We start from the raw sequence: 14,897 nt of genomic DNA, 5'->3' as shown, positions 1-14,897 counted from the left end.
AAACTACAGCCTGTCTAATCCTCTGCAATTTAAGGAAATTCACTGGAAAATGTATTTGCTTCTTAAAATAATGGACAAGTATTTTATTACGTAGTTAGCCCAAGAACTGGGGTTCATGGAAATATGAAGCAGCCTTACTATGAGACAGTTTAAAGGAGTGAGTTCCAAGTTCTTCCAGCACAAGGAAGATGCAGGACTTCAGCATCCTGCTCACCGCTACTTCTGCCCTGACTGCTCCTGCGCAGCCTCTTCCTTATTGTCATCTACCGCATGTTTCACTGTTCTGTATTTTTCCCAGGGGTGGGGGGTCTCCTCTCCTGCCATTACTTTTAACCACCGATAGTAGTAGCCGCGGAAGCCATCAATTTTCTCCAGGTACGGGTTCTTTGACTTATACTGCAAACAGAAACCCAACAAAACAAGTTCCTATTAGAAGAGAGCTCACTTCAGCACCAGCATGCAATAGCTACAAGCTGCTACTAAAGGAACAGTTACTAAGTAACTGTCAGCCAGATCAGACAAACCCAAAGGAAAAAGACTTAGGCAGACATCTAATTTGTGCTGCCTTGTTGGTGTCCTTCGTGCTGCCTTTGCACTTTGACTCGTCATGGCTACTTACCCGATCAAATTTGGGAGGGTACTGTGCTGCGAACTCCAGCTGGCGTATGATAACTTCATTGGGAGGCACCTGGTTATTCCTCATGTCTCGCAGGATCTCAGTGAGGTAACTGTAATCCAGCTGTCTCACAGCAGCAGCAATGAGGGTGCTGTAGATAAACTTGTTGGGAGTTATTCCAGACCTCTGGAAACAACAAACGCTACGGTTAAACTTGTTTATCTGCTGACTAGTGCAGGACTCCTGGAAGGAAAAGGCACACAGGTGCTTCTTACACAAGGAGTACAGCTCTCACTCTGGGACCCATGTAGCAGCTTCTACAATGCCAGCACAGCCCTCCCCACAAGCCCTCTGCTGTCCCAGCACAGGTATAGGACAGACCACCTGAGCTGGCTCTAGCTACTCTGGAGTTGCTTGGTTTTGGAGTGAGAACAAAAGCCGTCGCCACAGACACCTCAGCAGGTCTTTTTAAAAGCATTAACACTTCCCTTCACCTCTTCCTGCAGCTCGAACCCCAAGCAGCAGAGGCTTTTTTGATTACCTTCAAATCTGAGAGTAACTGCAATCCATCCTTCTCTCTGTTACAAGCAATTGCCAAGTTACAAAACGTCTGGAGGTTAGGCGATAGTCCCCTCTTCACTAGAGCTGGCAGCATGCTCTGCAAGATAAAAGTGTTGACATCAGTTTCCAAGAAGTCATGCTGTAGCTTTCCAGACAGAGCTGAACACGCTCGAACAGAATCCAGGAACACTGAGGAAATTAAACCAGCACCGGTTTGTGGAAAACAGTGTGAGACAGAAACAGGTGTCACAGTTAACACAGGAGGATGTGACAGGCTCGTTCTGGGTTTTTTTTCTCACCTTTGCTCCTTCCAGGTCTCCCTGTTTACTTTTCTTCCTTATTAAAGTGTTAAAGAAGGTCACATCTACTTTCACTTTATGTTCATCTAGGAGTGCCAGCAAAGAGGACTCTGAGGGGCTTTGGGGTTCTGCCAGCTCAGCCAGTAATGTAAACGTTTTAATGTTGGGTTCTGCATTGTCCTCTTTCATTTTACTCAAGAAGCCTTCCACGTCCCCCATCAAAGCCAGTCTATCAGACGGTGTGGCCACTGTCCCCAAGGAAACCACGGCTGCATCAGGCATCCTGGAATCCAGCAAGTTGGGCAGGTTGCAGAAATGCAGCTTCTGGCTGAGGTGTTCTTGTTGCTGCTCCACCTTGTTCTGGCCTCTCCTCATCAGCGCTCCACTTGTGCTGTGAGCTATGCTGGGGCTGTTGAGAGCAGCTGGTTCTGTTTCAGCCTGATTTACATCTTTATTTTGGTGCTGGATCAGTTCTTCACGCTGCACCGAACTCTCCTGAAATAACTGCTTTTCCATAGCTTCCACATCCAGCTGGACAGCAGCTGCACTCTCTGATCCCTTCTTCCTCTGACTCTTTACCTTTTCCTTCTGTCTGCCGGGTGCAAGCCTTTGCTGAGAGGAGTTCTCGTTGGTGGGTCTGAGCAGGAGTTCAGAAGCCACGACTGGATCGCCTATTCCACAGTCTCTCGCAGCACGTAGCATCAAATTGTAAGTGTGGCTGTCAGCCTTTATTCCAAGTTTAGTCATTTGTTTCCAGACCTGAAGAGGGGAAGACAAACATCAGATGTACGTGATGCTAAATAAGAGGAGCATTTGATTGTCAGCATATCTGTTAATGTATCTGCTTGCAGAAAAGGAGCAAGTTTATAGCATGATGAGGTGAGTGGCCACTGGACAGTAAACAGCCACCTTGAGCTCATACAGTCCTGCAAGATCACCCAGGGTGGTTTACCAGTGTACAAGACATCCTGATGGAAGTCTAGTTTACAGAACTGGGCCTAGGAGGAGCTGACCTCCTCCTATTTCATCAGCTCTAAGCAACCTGCTGCCTTCTCTACGTTCAAGTGCCAAGTTAAAATACAGAGGCACTTTTTCCTCCCCACTTAGAAGATGAAGACAAACCTGCAGGGCATATCGGAAGCCATTTTCACTGTCCTTTATGCAGCTCATGAGAAGGAAGCTGAAGGTCTCGGCTGTGAGAACATGGCCCTTATGCACAATTTCCTGAAAGAGCAGAGAGCGCATTAAACTCCTCAGTTACCCTAACAGTCTGTGGCAGCTGGCTGTGAAGCTCAAATACCACTGATGTCTTCTAGGGATATAGCAGCAGCAAATCACAGGGTGAACTCCCAGGGCTGTGAGCAGAACGATCGCTCCAGGAGAAAGAGCGTCCTGAAATGCTGACACAGATCCTAGCTACTCCCTGATGGGAGCTACAGGGAATCAGGGGGGCAGGAACAGCAATCCTTTTAGCTATTCCCATACTGGCCCTTCTGAAAAAAGCTGCTGTAAGAGCTCTAAAAGGAGACAGGTATCAATGTACAGATCTTCAAAATAAAGAGCGGAGACAGACACAGTAACTGCAAACTCCACAAAAACTGTTCGTTAAGTCTCTGTCACACCCGACCAGTTTTAAAGCCAACCTCAGCAGCTGCCTCCTTTTATGTACTTCAGCTTAATGTTTGGTACATACCAAGTCAATTTAATTGTATGAGACCAAGGATCAATGAAACATAAACACATGACCTGTAATTACCTCTCCTGAAAATGCAAAAGTTCATGCAATATGGCAGCTTCCAGGAGCTTTCACCAGAGCAGGCTACACAACATGAGAACAGTCATTTATTTACCTTCAGTACATCAAAGCACATCCTGAGATCCGAGCAGAGGGCACAGACCTTCAGCAGCGCATGGTAGGTGATCAGGTTCAGCTCTTCATTTTTGCTCTTTAGCTGCTGCCGTAATTTGAGAGCGCTCTGCAGGCCCGAGTCCTTCCACGGCGACTCAGCACAGGCATTGAACAGGGCTGTATAAGTGGCCTCCGTGGGAGTTAAGCCTCGTTTTTTCATCTAAGGGAAGAGAAGAAGAATTTGAACTGGCTTTTTAGGAAAGGATGTCTAGAATTTCTTCACTTGTTATTAAAAGTTTCAGGCTAAGAAGGTGCAAACACTAACTCAGAGGCATTTTGGAAACAAAGTAACATGAAACAGTTTTAACTTAAAAAAGGTAAAGGTGGTTTGAGAAAGGAGACAAGGTGAACCTACATCATTGTAGAGCCTGAATGCCTTTTTCACGTAGCCAACCCTGCCACAGCCGCCAATTAGAACAGTGTAATTGCTTTCTTCCGGCTGCACACGCTCCTCCTTCAGCATCTGCACCTCAAACAGCTCCAGAGCCTCCGCCAGCTAGAGGGAAGAGGAGAATCCACGATGAGGCAGCAAGAGAATCGGTTACAATGGACATTATTTGCAGCTGTGGGCAGACTGTGGTAGAAGTCCTACAGAGCATGGGATTCCTCATGGATTAATTTTACTACTTTCTATAAAGATACTAAGCAATAGGATAACACAGATGGGATGCAGTTGCACAGTTGCAGCTGTCATCAATGCTATTAAAAACCAAATAAGCGAAGAGCTGGGAACACACCTTGTCATCTCTGATGAGGGCCTTGCATCTCAGGAAGTACCAGTACGGGGTGTTCTTCGGACCGCATCGAGGTTTTCTTCCCGGTTCTTCCTCTCCCTCCTCTTGCAGCTTTAAATTCTGGAAGCGCGATGTGGTTTTGTGATAATATTTTCTAGAAGAAAATTTATTAGACAGCGTCCCGAACTCCACGCCTTCATCATCATCATCATCCTCCTCCTCCTCCTCGCCGCCCGCTCCAGCGCAGCTGCCAGCACCGCTCTCTCCCGGCTCGCTCCCGGGCAGCCTGTAGGACGCCCGTGACGAGCTGAACGGTCTCCAGCCCGGCAGCGGCCCCTGCCTCGGGGGCCGGAGCAGCCGCGGCGCCGGCCCGGACCGCTCGGAGCCGCCCTCGGAGGCTGCCCCCCACCCCCACGGGACAGCGGTGGGGGCCCAGCGCCCCCGCAGGAGGCCGAGGAGCCGCACCGCCCTCATGGCGTGCCCGCGGCCACCGGGAGGGCCTGGGCCTGGGCCCAGCCCCGGGCCCACTCCACTCCCCTCCGCCGCGGCGCCGGCGCGGGCGGAAGGGGCGGGGCCGGCGCGCCCTGATTGGCGGAGGCGCGCGCGCTGCCCGCCGGGCGCTGGGGTCAGGGGTGGCTCCCGGCATTCCGCGGGCGGGCGGCGCGGGGCGGCCAGGAGCGGCCGCCGCCGCCTCCCCTCTCCTCAGGCGCTGCCGGCGCGGAGTGGAGCGGGCCGGGCCGGGCCTGGCCGGGCCCGGCCGCCCGCTGCCTCCACCGCCACCACCATACCTCCCCTCCCTTCCCGCTGCCGCCGCCCCCCAGCCGCCACCATGCAGGAGCTCATCGCCAGCGTGGACCACATCAAGTTCGACCTGGAGGTGGCTGTGGAGCAGCAGCTGGGGGCGCAGCCGCTGCCCTTCCCCGGCATGGACAGTGCGTGCGGGCCGGGCGCTGCGCGGGTCCCTCCTCCCCGGGGGGGTGCGGGGCCGGCCTCTGCTGCGGGGCGGCTGAGACGGCTGCGGGTGATGGGGAGGGTTCCGCGGGTCTGGGCGCCTTGCTCAGGCCTTGGCCTTAGATTCGCGCAGCTGCTGCTTTCCCTGTAGGTTCCTGTCTTAATCCAGGCGTCTTTCTTTTCTGCTTAATGAAAGCAGTAGTTAGTACTTGGGCAGGCTGGGAAATGAAAGCGGAGGTATTATTGTGAATAAGTATCACTTTCCTGCATAGTACCTTTGGTTTTTTTATCATTCCCTTTTCATGGGTGAGGCATTTTGGTGGCAAGGGCACTTTCTCTTTAGGTATGTCCGTGGCCTAGTCTCTAAACTTCTTCCTTCAGTCTAATAGTCTGACACAAGTAGTCTCACAAGATTTTAGTTGCTTTGCTGAAATTTTCTGGCCAGGCTACTAAACTGGTGTTTTAACTCCGTCAGATGTTGTGGTTCCCATTGGTCAGGCTCAGCAAGGGTTAACAAGCTAATGGTTGTTTCAGGCTGTTCTGTTCAAAAAAATATAAGACTGTCATTGCCATCATGTAAATACAGGGTTCATAGACATGATTGACTTTACAGCAGAGGAAAACCTGGTCAGCAAAACCTAAACATGTGAAAAGCAAAACAAGCACTGCCAGATCTCTGCAAGTCCCCCTTGGTGTCCCCCAAGAAGAACAGAGATACCTGTGAGGGCCAGACTTGAGCAGGGAACTTATGTGGGAAAGTAAATTCTCCCAACCAAAATGCTTTTCTTTTGACGTTGAGGAACAGATTGTCTTTCTGGGGAAGGGAATATTTTATAAATTGCCGTGAAACTTCGTTAAAATTAATTATGTTTCTTTGCTCTCCCCACAGAGTCGGGTGCAGCGGTCTGTGAATTTTTTTTAAAAGCGGCCTGTGGAAAAGGCAAGTAATTTTTTAAATACAATTTTACTCGTACTCATAGGGCTGGAGGGAGGAAACTAGATTTTCTAGCACTGTCTACAGTACTCTTCTTTCTTATAAAGATGAGGGGATAACCTAGATAGAGGATAAAAGCGAAGAATGTTGGAATAACTGCAACAATTGTGAAATAGTGGTATTTTTTTAAGAAGCTGGAGGTGAATAAGCAAAGCTGCAGGTAAAGGAAGGCTTGAACTTAGCACACACAGACCTTGCTGTGGATGTGGCTGTATTAGTTGCTGTGGTTCGTGGTTGCTAGGATTAAGAGCTGGAGGCTGTGTTGCTTAGCTTGTTAGAGGGTAACATAAGACTTGTCTTAAACTCCTTGTTTTGCTATTGCCACTAAAGGCTGAATTCACAAGGAGAAAGTGGTGTCTTCTGAAACCTCCCTTGCAAAGGGGAGCAAAGCGTTGCTATTGCCCTGTGCCACCTTGGGCTGCATATTTTAATTGCTCTTTTTCCCTTCTTCTTGCCCCATCCTTCCACAGGAGGCATGTGCCCATTCCGACACATCAGCGGGGAAAAGACAGTTGTTTGCAAACACTGGCTACGAGGACTGTGCAAAAAGGGAGACCAGTGCGAGTTTCTGCACGAGTATGACATGACCAAGATGCCTGAGTGTTACTTCTACTCCAAATTTGGTAAGAGGCATTGTAACTCCTACTTAGTGCTCCTTGCTGGTGTGTGACTGTGGTGAAGAGGATCATGGTACATCCCTCTCATCCGTCTTCAGAGCATTACAGTTTTTCTGTGATGGTGATACTGTTAGATTGTAATTTCTTCAGATGTGCTTAGTTCTTCATCTTATTATCTCCCTAATTTTGTGACTTATTGTAGATGTCCTCTCTCAAGAGCTTGTCCCTTGGGGGAAGAGGGGGGAAGTTCAAGTTTTACTTGGGGTTTTATGCCTTATGTTCTGTTTTTGGTATGAGATGAGTAGGCTGAGCAGTTGGTCGTTGCATGACTTATTTTGGGGAGCTGTTGAGCAGCAGAGGGCATGGGGGTGCAAAACTTTTATGCACTTGCTTTCCAGCTCTGGAGATCTGGACATAATGAGGCAACTTGCTGTCAGAAACTTACAGTCTTGTAGGTTTCCTTGGATTGAGGTTAGTGCGCAATTTGTAGTTTCTCCACGCTTCTGGTGCACTAAATGTTTGGTTTTTGTTATCATGACTGCTCTTTCAGATTTAGTTTTGCATTATTTTTAAAAGCACACATAAGTAATCCAGCCTGGTAGAACTTTACTCAGCAGGAGTGAGTTCTTGGTGTTCTTTATCTAGGTTAAGGCAGGCAGTAAGACTGTTGTGCCTGAACGTATAAATGTTGGGTAACGGCTTTGTGGGAACTACATGATCCAGGTAATGTTTTGAGAGTCATTTGATCTCGAACCTGCACAATTGACTAAGAAGTGTGTTTGCCTTTGGTACAGGGGAATGCAGTAACAAAGAATGTCCGTTCTTGCACATTGACCCGGAGTCTAAGATCAAAGACTGTCCCTGGTATGACAGAGGCTTCTGTAAACATGGTATGTATGTTGCACTGTTGCTGCTTCTGTAGCTATAAATCAAGGGTAGGGTGTTGCTGTTCTTTCTTTGCATGATCTGCCTGTGTACTTGCTATTACTGAGTGCTAGGGTACATATATATAGAATGTGAACTACTGAGCTTTGTGTTGCAGGTCCCCTCTGCAGACATCGGCACACTCGAAGAGTCATTTGTGTGAATTACCTAGTAGGATTCTGTCCAGAGGGGCCTACCTGTAAATTCATGCAGTGAGTATGCTACCAGGCTTGTTCTGTAATCTTGTGTTTGCCTTGTGATCCTGTATATGTCAAAAAAGGGTGCTCCAGTGCTTCCCAATGGCTTTGGAGATTTGGCCAACATTTAGTTGTACCAAATTGAGGATACAGGGCAGGACCTCTTCAGGGAGCTACCACTAAGACTCTGGAGTGGTGATCAGATGCCATCAGTGCAGTGGGATCACGTGGGTTTATATTCCAGGAGACTTCTCAGGTGGAGTGATATACTACATACTGGATTGTCATTTTCATACATGTAATTGCTGAGCATCAAAATGCAAAGAGAAGAAGTGGGGAGGGGGTGGCCTATTTCCTGTAAGCAAAATTTAATTGGCTGATTGTATGTTGTTTGGAGTTACTTGACTGAACTGATGGTAAAATGTTGGCATATGATTTGAGAATCAATTTTCTTGTTTCCATCTAAACCAGCCCTCGATTTGAACTGCCAATGGGAACCACAGAGCAACCACCACTGCCTCAACCGACACAAACACAACAAAAGGTACACAGTTCCCCTGCCTCCCCTACATGCCCACCCTCAGAGCATTTCCCACAGCGCTTTGAAAGAGGGTATCTTGTTTAGCGGTCAAAATTGGACACCTGGGCTCTTGGATCTGGCTTGCTGGAAAGTCTCAGAGAAATACTCATTGAATGAGGGAAAGCCTTACTTATTTTACAACGGGGTGTGATATTCTTTTGTAATTAAGAACTTGGGAGACAAATCCTAATAAAATACAAAGCCCTGTCCCTTCTCTCTCCTGCCAGCCCTCTAATGTTCACCAGCTGATCACAACACACTGCTGCTGCTGTCTTTGTACTGGGACTGTGGTGTCCTGCTTTGTTCTGTTTCTCACCTCGCCTTGGTTAACCTTCTCAGTCATGAGTACTGTCCTCCAGCTCAGAGGCCAGCAGTGCCAGTTCTGTTGTTCGGGGCGCTGCCTGGAGGGGGTGTGTACTATGCAAGAAGTAAGCAGTGAGCAACACTGAGTGCCATTATTGAAAGCCCTACAATTGCTCCACCTTTACATGGAGATCTAGTCACAGAACACTCCCACTTTACAGAGAAGCACATCATACATGGTTGTGCAGCGGTCTGCCAATTTTTTTGATCTGTGTGACATCTCTCAGTGATAGCAATGGTAATTTAGCAGCCTAAACCTACTCTTTAAATCTTCTTTCCAGAGAAAAGCAGGATCGCTGGGCTCTGTAAGCCTCAGTGCTTATCTCTGGTGCTCCAGCTGGTGGAGCACCCACACACAGATTTGGAGGAAAACTGATCATTTGGTATATGGGGTGCTCTTTTCCCTTCCATAACAAATAACAACCATAACGGTCTTTATCCTCGATGCACTTCACGAGTCAGAACTCTTCTAACCAACAGAGGACACCCCAAGTCATTGGAGTCATGCAGTCTCAAAATAACAACACTGGGAACAGAGGACCGCGGCCATTGGAGCAGGTCACCTGCTACAAGGTAATTCAGAGGGAAGGGATGAAGAGGGAAAGCAGAGGGTCCTAGATTTAAGAAACGCAGAGTGCACAGCACCAGAACTACATCATGCTGGTTTGCTGCTGGTTGCTTGTCTTGGGCAAAAGAATGGATTTGTAATGTGGGGTGTTAGTCCTGCAAAAGGTTTTCTCACAGTGTAAACAGGCTTGTGAAATGTGTGTGATTTTGGGGTGTGGGTACAGCTGTGGGAATTAGCGTTGAGTTCTGGGGTCTCTAGGTCACTGGTTTGCTAGTTCGTGGACTTGCTGTGGTGACTGAGGCTGCTGTAGGACAGACTTTGCTCATCTGCTAATGAGCAGGAAACCCTACCGCAGTGAGAGTTGAAGCAGACTGCTGAACTGTACATTTCAAAATCAGAGTTAATATTAGGTTTTGTCTCATGAGTTAATTTGCTTACAGTGGGTGACTGTAGAAAGATTTTCTTCTCCCCTGTTATCCTGGAAGGTCCTTGAAAGTAACAGAAATTGAATATGCAAAGACTGTTCAGTATTTCAGCTGTAGATGCCCCTCACTGCTGTCAAACCAAGGAGGGAGCTATTCACCTTGGATGCTCATTGAGGAGCACGGGTAAAACTTTGACACAATTGAGTTTCCACCTCTGTTTATTTTTCCACAAAAGCCCTAACCCTAGCCACTAGAGAAGGGCAAAGAATCTTCCTGTCCCATCGGCTTTGACGTTTGCATCGTTGTACTTGCCAGCTTCTGTGCCTTAGGTGCTTGCTTGGGTAAAAGTTACTGTGATTAGACAGGGATATTAAATAGCTGAATCCATTTCACTGAAAACCTTTTATTATATTATTGTTGTTATTATTAATAACAATAACAATATTTTAGATGCAAGTAAATTTTATATCTGGAGAGTGCTGTTGTACGAGATACTGGTATTTCTCTCTGGGCTTGAATAGCTTTGAGGCACAGAGTCCTGAATCTCTTGTTCAGATGCACTTTTCCCTGTCTGATTCAGGATAGCTGATCAGGAGGGTCCCCATAGATCTCTGTTGTTGTGTGTATTGGAGTATTCTTGGAAGCCTCAAACACTGAAATTCTCAGTGTGTGTTACGGCTCTTTGCTGTTCGTAGTGGTGTGCTGAGAGCACTGTGTTATAATAACATGGCGTCAGACTGCTCCCAGCACAGAAGCAGCTTTTGCTCCAAGGAGTGGAGTCAGCCCATAAATTATGTCCCTTGTGACACTGTGTTCCCCTTCACCTGCTAAATTTTTGCATCTTCCATATGCAGAAGAGCTTCCAAATCTGAAAAGTTACTGGCAGCTAGAGGAAGACAGCTGTAACTGTGTGATAATTCTTCTCTCTCTTTCTTTTTTAGTGTGGTGAAAAAGGTCATTATGCCAACAGATGCACCAAAGGACATCTGGCCTTTCTCAGTGGACAGTGAAAGAGCAGAACGAAGAGTGCAAGGGAGCTATTAACACTGAGAAAAGGTTTCTGCTTAGCACTATGTCTGAACTATTAATCAGGTTGTTTTTTAATGCCATTATTGAAAGAACTGGTCAGAGGCTGGCTGCTGCTAAGCAACATTTTTGTAATTGTCCACAACTTTTTAAGTTTTAACCTTTTTAAAACAGATTTTGGCCTCTACCTATTTTCATTGAGCCCTGCTGAAAGATCTAAAAGCCAATAGATTTGCAAGCCCCTCACCAGTGCAGCACTCCACATAAATGCATTTTACGCCAGTGTTTCTTTAAAGTGTTTTCCTTTTGCCACTTCTTTTTGGAGAACCTGCAGCGTTTCAGCCCTCCCTGTGGAAGCAGGAAGACTGTCTGGGAAAACTAATACTTGAAATGCCTTCCCTTCAGTGAGGAAGCAGGGATTCTGCTGTCCTGTAGCTCTTAAAAAGCAAAGTTGTGTTCCCAGGTCCAGCCTGTTGTAGTCGATAAGCTTGTCCTGGTAGGTGACTTAATGCATCATGTACATCAGGCTGTGAAACTCCCATCCACTTGCTTTGTTTCTGTGCTCCTTGCTCTACTGAAGGTTAGAAATGAATCTTCTGGGTGAGAAGCAATCAAGGGGAGATTAAATTGGCATCTCTGTTGTTAGCCAAACCATGATTGTAGGAAAGCCATGTCTGTGCTCATTTTCCATTTGCAAAAAGCAAGAAGGGAAATGAACAGAGCTTGAAGAGTAGGAATAGAAGAACCTTGTCTCAGCTCTACCCCCCCCATCATCCAGCTCACACTGGGCAGGTATTTCCATAATCTAGAGAAGACCAAGAAGTGGAGATGTGTATTCTTACGGAACACTGCTTTTAAAAGTGGTAGAGCATTCTTCTGAGAGTAATTTTTGCAAGTCAAAACCCTTTCAGTTTGCAAGACTATTTGAAAAGGGCCAATGATAAAATGTGAATTAAAAAAAAAAATGCATCTCCAGTGTGAGCCTTATTGATTCTAACCCCTCTTATTTGCTGACTGCCTTTATACTTTATTTTTATTGAAATGTACCGATGGAAAAAGTTGGCTGTGAATTATTTTTTTTTTTTTTTGGAACAAGGTAATATGACTAAGATTAAGAGAAGTGACCGGAACCTATCTTGGTTTGAATGACTGCAGTTATTTCACTGTGGAGAGTCTGAGTCAGTCAAAGTAGAACTTCCAAGGCCAAGTGACTGTGGTATGACAGACCCTCACTTTTCCTAACATGTCCTGCCCCCAGAGGCTGAACAGTGGCCAGACTATGAGATGTTACATGTATGTACCTAGGCACCTCAAAAGGGAACAAAACCACTCTGTCTGGCTACCTTCCTCATCTAGCTCAGGAGTCCGTAGTCTTCACTACTTGAATAGATGTTTTCAAAACCACAAAGCCTTCCTGTTACTGCTGAAGCTCTTGAGAGATTCTTAATATCCTGTAATAAGTGGTTTTCACTCTCCCTCCTGTTCAGGAAAGGCTACTGCAGGCTGTACCTACTGTGCCCAGCTGCAGCTGCTGTGACAGTGGGGTGCACCAAGAGAGACATCACCTGGGGCCAAACCCACAGATGCTCCTTTAAGCTGCAGTTATGCACATGGTGTCTCCTGTTAAACTCAACACTGCATTTAAGTCAAGAAGCAAAGTTTTATTTTAGTTTAATTTCACAGGGCTTTGTTATACCAAGAGTCTTTTAAGCTTATACCCATTCAGAATAACCATCCAGCTTCCTTTAGCAATGAAAGTGGGTAAGAGTTTTGATAGAAATTTTGGGTTGTTGGAAGTAAGAAGCATTAGAATCCCAGTGACAGAGTGAGAGTCACAGACCTTCTCAAAGCTAAACCGATCTCATCTCAGACAGTGCTCTGCAACGATGGAAAACTCCCAAATACCTACAGTCAGCAGGTGACAGCCTGAGAGTCAGAAACACATGGCCACACCAACAAGCCACCAAAAGCTCAGGTATTTTTCTTTCAAATCAAAACATACCCTTTCAGCTAGTTGTCCAGCCTGTACACAAAGGCCATTAAGAAGCAATCCAATGCTTTGTACTTTTATTAAAGTTAAATATGAATTAAATTGTAATAGTTTCCCCAGTTCATAATGCAACCCAAGTAGCAGATGCTTTCCCAACCATTTCTGAACTTACCTTGAGGGGTGAAACTCCAAGGCAAACTTACACGCACTGTACAATTAACAAGTCAGCTCAGTGAATGCAAAGCATATGCATTTTATTATTATTATTATAGTACAGATTTTAATATGAATAGTTCTGGTGTCTTCTGCCAGGATAACTGTTCCAGTAGCCAAGTCTGTTTGAGAGCTGCACCTTCACTTTCTGAAATTCACCCTTCAGTGGTACTTCCTGTGGCGGTCATGCTCTGTATCGTTCAAAGTAAAGCAAGTTAATTTCACTGAAATCACAAAAAAACCCAAGCCACTCCTGAAATTAAGAGGACAGAAAGAACTCTAAAAAATACTCCAAGCATGTATTTTTTATGTACTGCCAGACCAGAGAGGCAACAAGACCTAAGCTTTCTTTGTCACTAAGAAAATACTGACACCTTCCGAAGTAAGCATTTAAGTTTTCTTGGCTAAAATAAGTTTGCTTGCCCACAGTCTCAGATTCAAGCAGCAATCGTTAGCACAGTCTTTCATTTTATTTCTAAAAGCAGCAGCAGAGTGTTTTTATCGCCCTAAGCAATCTTCCAGGCTGCACTATAGGCACTCAGTATTGCTTTTACTTACTCAGGTGACTGTAGCTCCAGATGTAGCTGACAACAACATAACCAGCAAGCACCATGGAGATACCACCGAGGCCCCCCTTCTTCACATTGATGTATTTATTGTAGTATCTCTCATAACCTGTGTAGAAGAACAGTTTTCACAGCAGCCAGATGAGTGGCATAATTTTCTGTGTTGGAAAGAAGCTGCTTGGTGTCACACAACTTCAGGAAATTGTTTCTAATGAGACACCTGAGGGCCTCAGAAGCAAGCCTGAGAGAAGGCAGCCTGTGTGTTAAGCAAGGTGAACTCCAGTTAATAGCGCTAAGCCTTAAAAAAAAAAAAAAAAGCAAACCATTTATAATTTTCCCCTAAACATTACTGTGACTTTAATGAGCTCAAGCTAGTTTGGAATTACTGAGTTCTTTAATACCAGTGTATATGTTGTAGACACTTGTGTTTGACATTTTGTGTTTAAATCTACCTGAACGTCATATTTGTACCTATAGCAAAGGGCATTGGTCTAAACTTTTGCCAAGTGATCGATAAAAGCCCTGTGTCCTTTTTCACCATATTTAGAGATCACTTGTTTGATTTTTTTTAACTTTATTTACTTGTGATGTTGGGGAAACCTCAAGATTTTCAGCAAATGGTTTCAGGGGTCAGGAGTAAGGCCACTGTATTTCCTCTTTATAGAAGAAGGACTGCGGAAAGCAAACCTTTGGCGGATAAAAACAAATTTACAGACGGGAGAACAAGATGCTAGAGGACGTGCTGTTCTGGGAAAGCAGAAATGGCCACGAAGCAGCCCCTGTTCTGCTGGAACCCTTGCCACGGCCACCGGCCAGAGGTGCCTGCGCCCTGCCCTGCCCAGCTCCCTCAGGAGAAGGGGTGCATCCTCCCCGGCCGGGGGCTGCTCCCCAGGGCAGGCGGTCCCCGCAGCCCCCCGCAGCCCCCTCACCTCTTCGCAGGGCCCCCGCGATGCCGCCGGGGGTGAAGTCCCTCATGGCCAGCCAGGTGGGCAGCTGGCCCAGCTTCACGTCGAGCAGCTTCATGTCCTTGAGGAGAACTGCGGCACAGAGAGACACACGGCCCGGTCAGAGAGGAAAGAAGGGAGGGAGGGAGCCACGGTCACCTTGGCGGGCTGCTGCACTCACCCGGCGGCTGCGCCATCTTGCCGCTCTGCTCTGCGCCGCCGCGGGGGCCGCCGGGAAGGGGCCGCTGAGGCTCACGGGAGGCAGGTCAGGCGGCAACCGGCAGCTGCGCGGGGGCAGCCGCCATCTTGGGCGGGTAGCGCGGCGCCTGAGGCGGTGATGGCCCCGGTGTTGCCTTGTCCCCGTCCCATCTCCTCACCGGAGGGGTCGGTTCCCCAGTGGCGGTCGCACACGCTGCCTCA

General features: G+C 47.1%; 3 protein-coding genes across 7 annotated transcripts; 1 reads left to right on the top strand and 2 right to left on the bottom strand.

The window, feature by feature from the left end:
- Positions 1-54: 54 nt before the first annotated feature.
- Positions 55-4,675, bottom strand: PTCD1 (pentatricopeptide repeat domain 1). 3 transcript variants are annotated; one of them, XM_037385375.1, is made up of 8 exons: positions 4,123-4,674; positions 3,741-3,881; positions 3,327-3,545; positions 2,599-2,700; positions 1,477-2,235; positions 1,158-1,274; positions 620-859; positions 55-396 (listed from the first exon to the last, which is right to left on the bottom strand). In XM_037385375.1, exons 1-8 carry the CDS (start codon positions 4,591-4,593, stop codon positions 217-219), a joined length of 2,229 nt encoding a protein of 742 aa, XP_037241272.1. In that variant the 5' UTR covers positions 4,594-4,674; the 3' UTR covers positions 55-216. The 3 variants fall into 3 exon arrangements, 2 of the variants coding, with proteins under 2 accessions (XP_037241272.1, XP_037241273.1); XM_037385376.1 differs by having other exon boundaries at positions 620-778; XR_005103904.1 differs by having other exon boundaries at positions 287-396; positions 620-767; positions 4,123-4,675.
- A 100-nt stretch (positions 4,676-4,775) lies between these two features.
- On the top strand, positions 4,776-11,739 carry CPSF4 (cleavage and polyadenylation specific factor 4). 3 transcript variants are annotated; one of them, XM_037385380.1, is made up of 8 exons: positions 4,776-5,051; positions 5,960-6,010; positions 6,535-6,687; positions 7,476-7,571; positions 7,724-7,817; positions 8,274-8,346; positions 9,226-9,318; positions 10,680-11,739. In XM_037385380.1, exons 1-8 carry the CDS (start codon positions 4,949-4,951, stop codon positions 10,746-10,748), a joined length of 732 nt encoding a protein of 243 aa, XP_037241277.1. In that variant the 5' UTR covers positions 4,776-4,948; the 3' UTR covers positions 10,749-11,739. The 3 variants fall into 3 exon arrangements, with proteins under 3 accessions (XP_037241277.1, XP_037241276.1, XP_037241278.1); XM_037385379.1 differs by having other exon boundaries at positions 9,208-9,318; XM_037385381.1 differs by lacking the exon at positions 8,274-8,346.
- Positions 11,740-12,994: 1,255 nt separating this feature from the next.
- On the bottom strand, positions 12,995-14,791 carry ATP5MF (ATP synthase membrane subunit f). The gene is made up of 4 exons (XM_037385384.1): positions 14,659-14,791; positions 14,463-14,570; positions 13,526-13,642; positions 12,995-13,158 (listed from the first exon to the last, which is right to left on the bottom strand). The coding sequence occupies exons 1-4, from the start codon at positions 14,672-14,674 to the stop codon at positions 13,130-13,132; spliced, it is 270 nt and encodes an 89-aa protein (XP_037241281.1). The 5' UTR covers positions 14,675-14,791; the 3' UTR covers positions 12,995-13,129.
- Positions 14,792-14,897: the final 106 nt, after the last annotated feature.

Source organism: Falco rusticolus, chromosome 4, assembly GCF_015220075.1.
Source record: "Falco rusticolus isolate bFalRus1 chromosome 4, bFalRus1.pri, whole genome shotgun sequence".
Classification (NCBI taxonomy): domain Eukaryota; kingdom Metazoa; phylum Chordata; class Aves; order Falconiformes; family Falconidae; genus Falco; species Falco rusticolus.
Note: the sequence above shows the minus strand (reverse complement) of the source record. Positions and strands in the feature narration are given on the sequence as shown.

Bases quoted from the DNA above. Each gene is read 5' to 3' on its own strand.
- PTCD1 (XM_037385375.1), bottom strand. From the start codon at position 4,593: ATGAGGGCGGTGCGGCTCCTCGGCCTCCTGCGGGGGCGCTGGGCCCCC. The intron at 2,236-2,598 runs GTTTGTCTTCAT...TCCCCTCTTCAG, and splicing joins GCTTCCGATATGCCCTGCAG to GTCTGGAAACAAATGACTAA. The intron at 397-619 runs GTAAGTAGCCAT...TTCTGTTTGCAG, and splicing joins ACCCTCCCAAATTTGATCGG to TATAAGTCAAAGAACCCGTA.
- CPSF4 (XM_037385379.1), top strand. From the start codon at position 4,949: ATGCAGGAGCTCATCGCCAGCGTGGACCACATCAAGTTCGACCTGGAG. The intron at 5,052-5,959 runs GTGCGTGCGGGC...CTCTCCCCACAG, and splicing joins GCCCTTCCCCGGCATGGACA to AGTCGGGTGCAGCGGTCTGT. The intron at 8,347-9,207 runs GTACACAGTTCC...TTCACGAGTCAG, and splicing joins CGACACAAACACAACAAAAG to AACTCTTCTAACCAACAGAG.
- ATP5MF (XM_037385384.1), bottom strand. The intron at 13,643-14,462 runs GTGAGGGGGCTG...TCTTCTACACAG, and splicing joins CGCGGGGGCCCTGCGAAGAG to GTTATGAGAGATACTACAAT. The intron at 13,159-13,525 runs GTAAGTAAAAGC...TGAACGATACAG, and splicing joins CTGGAGCTACAGTCACCTGA to AGCATGACCGCCACAGGAAG.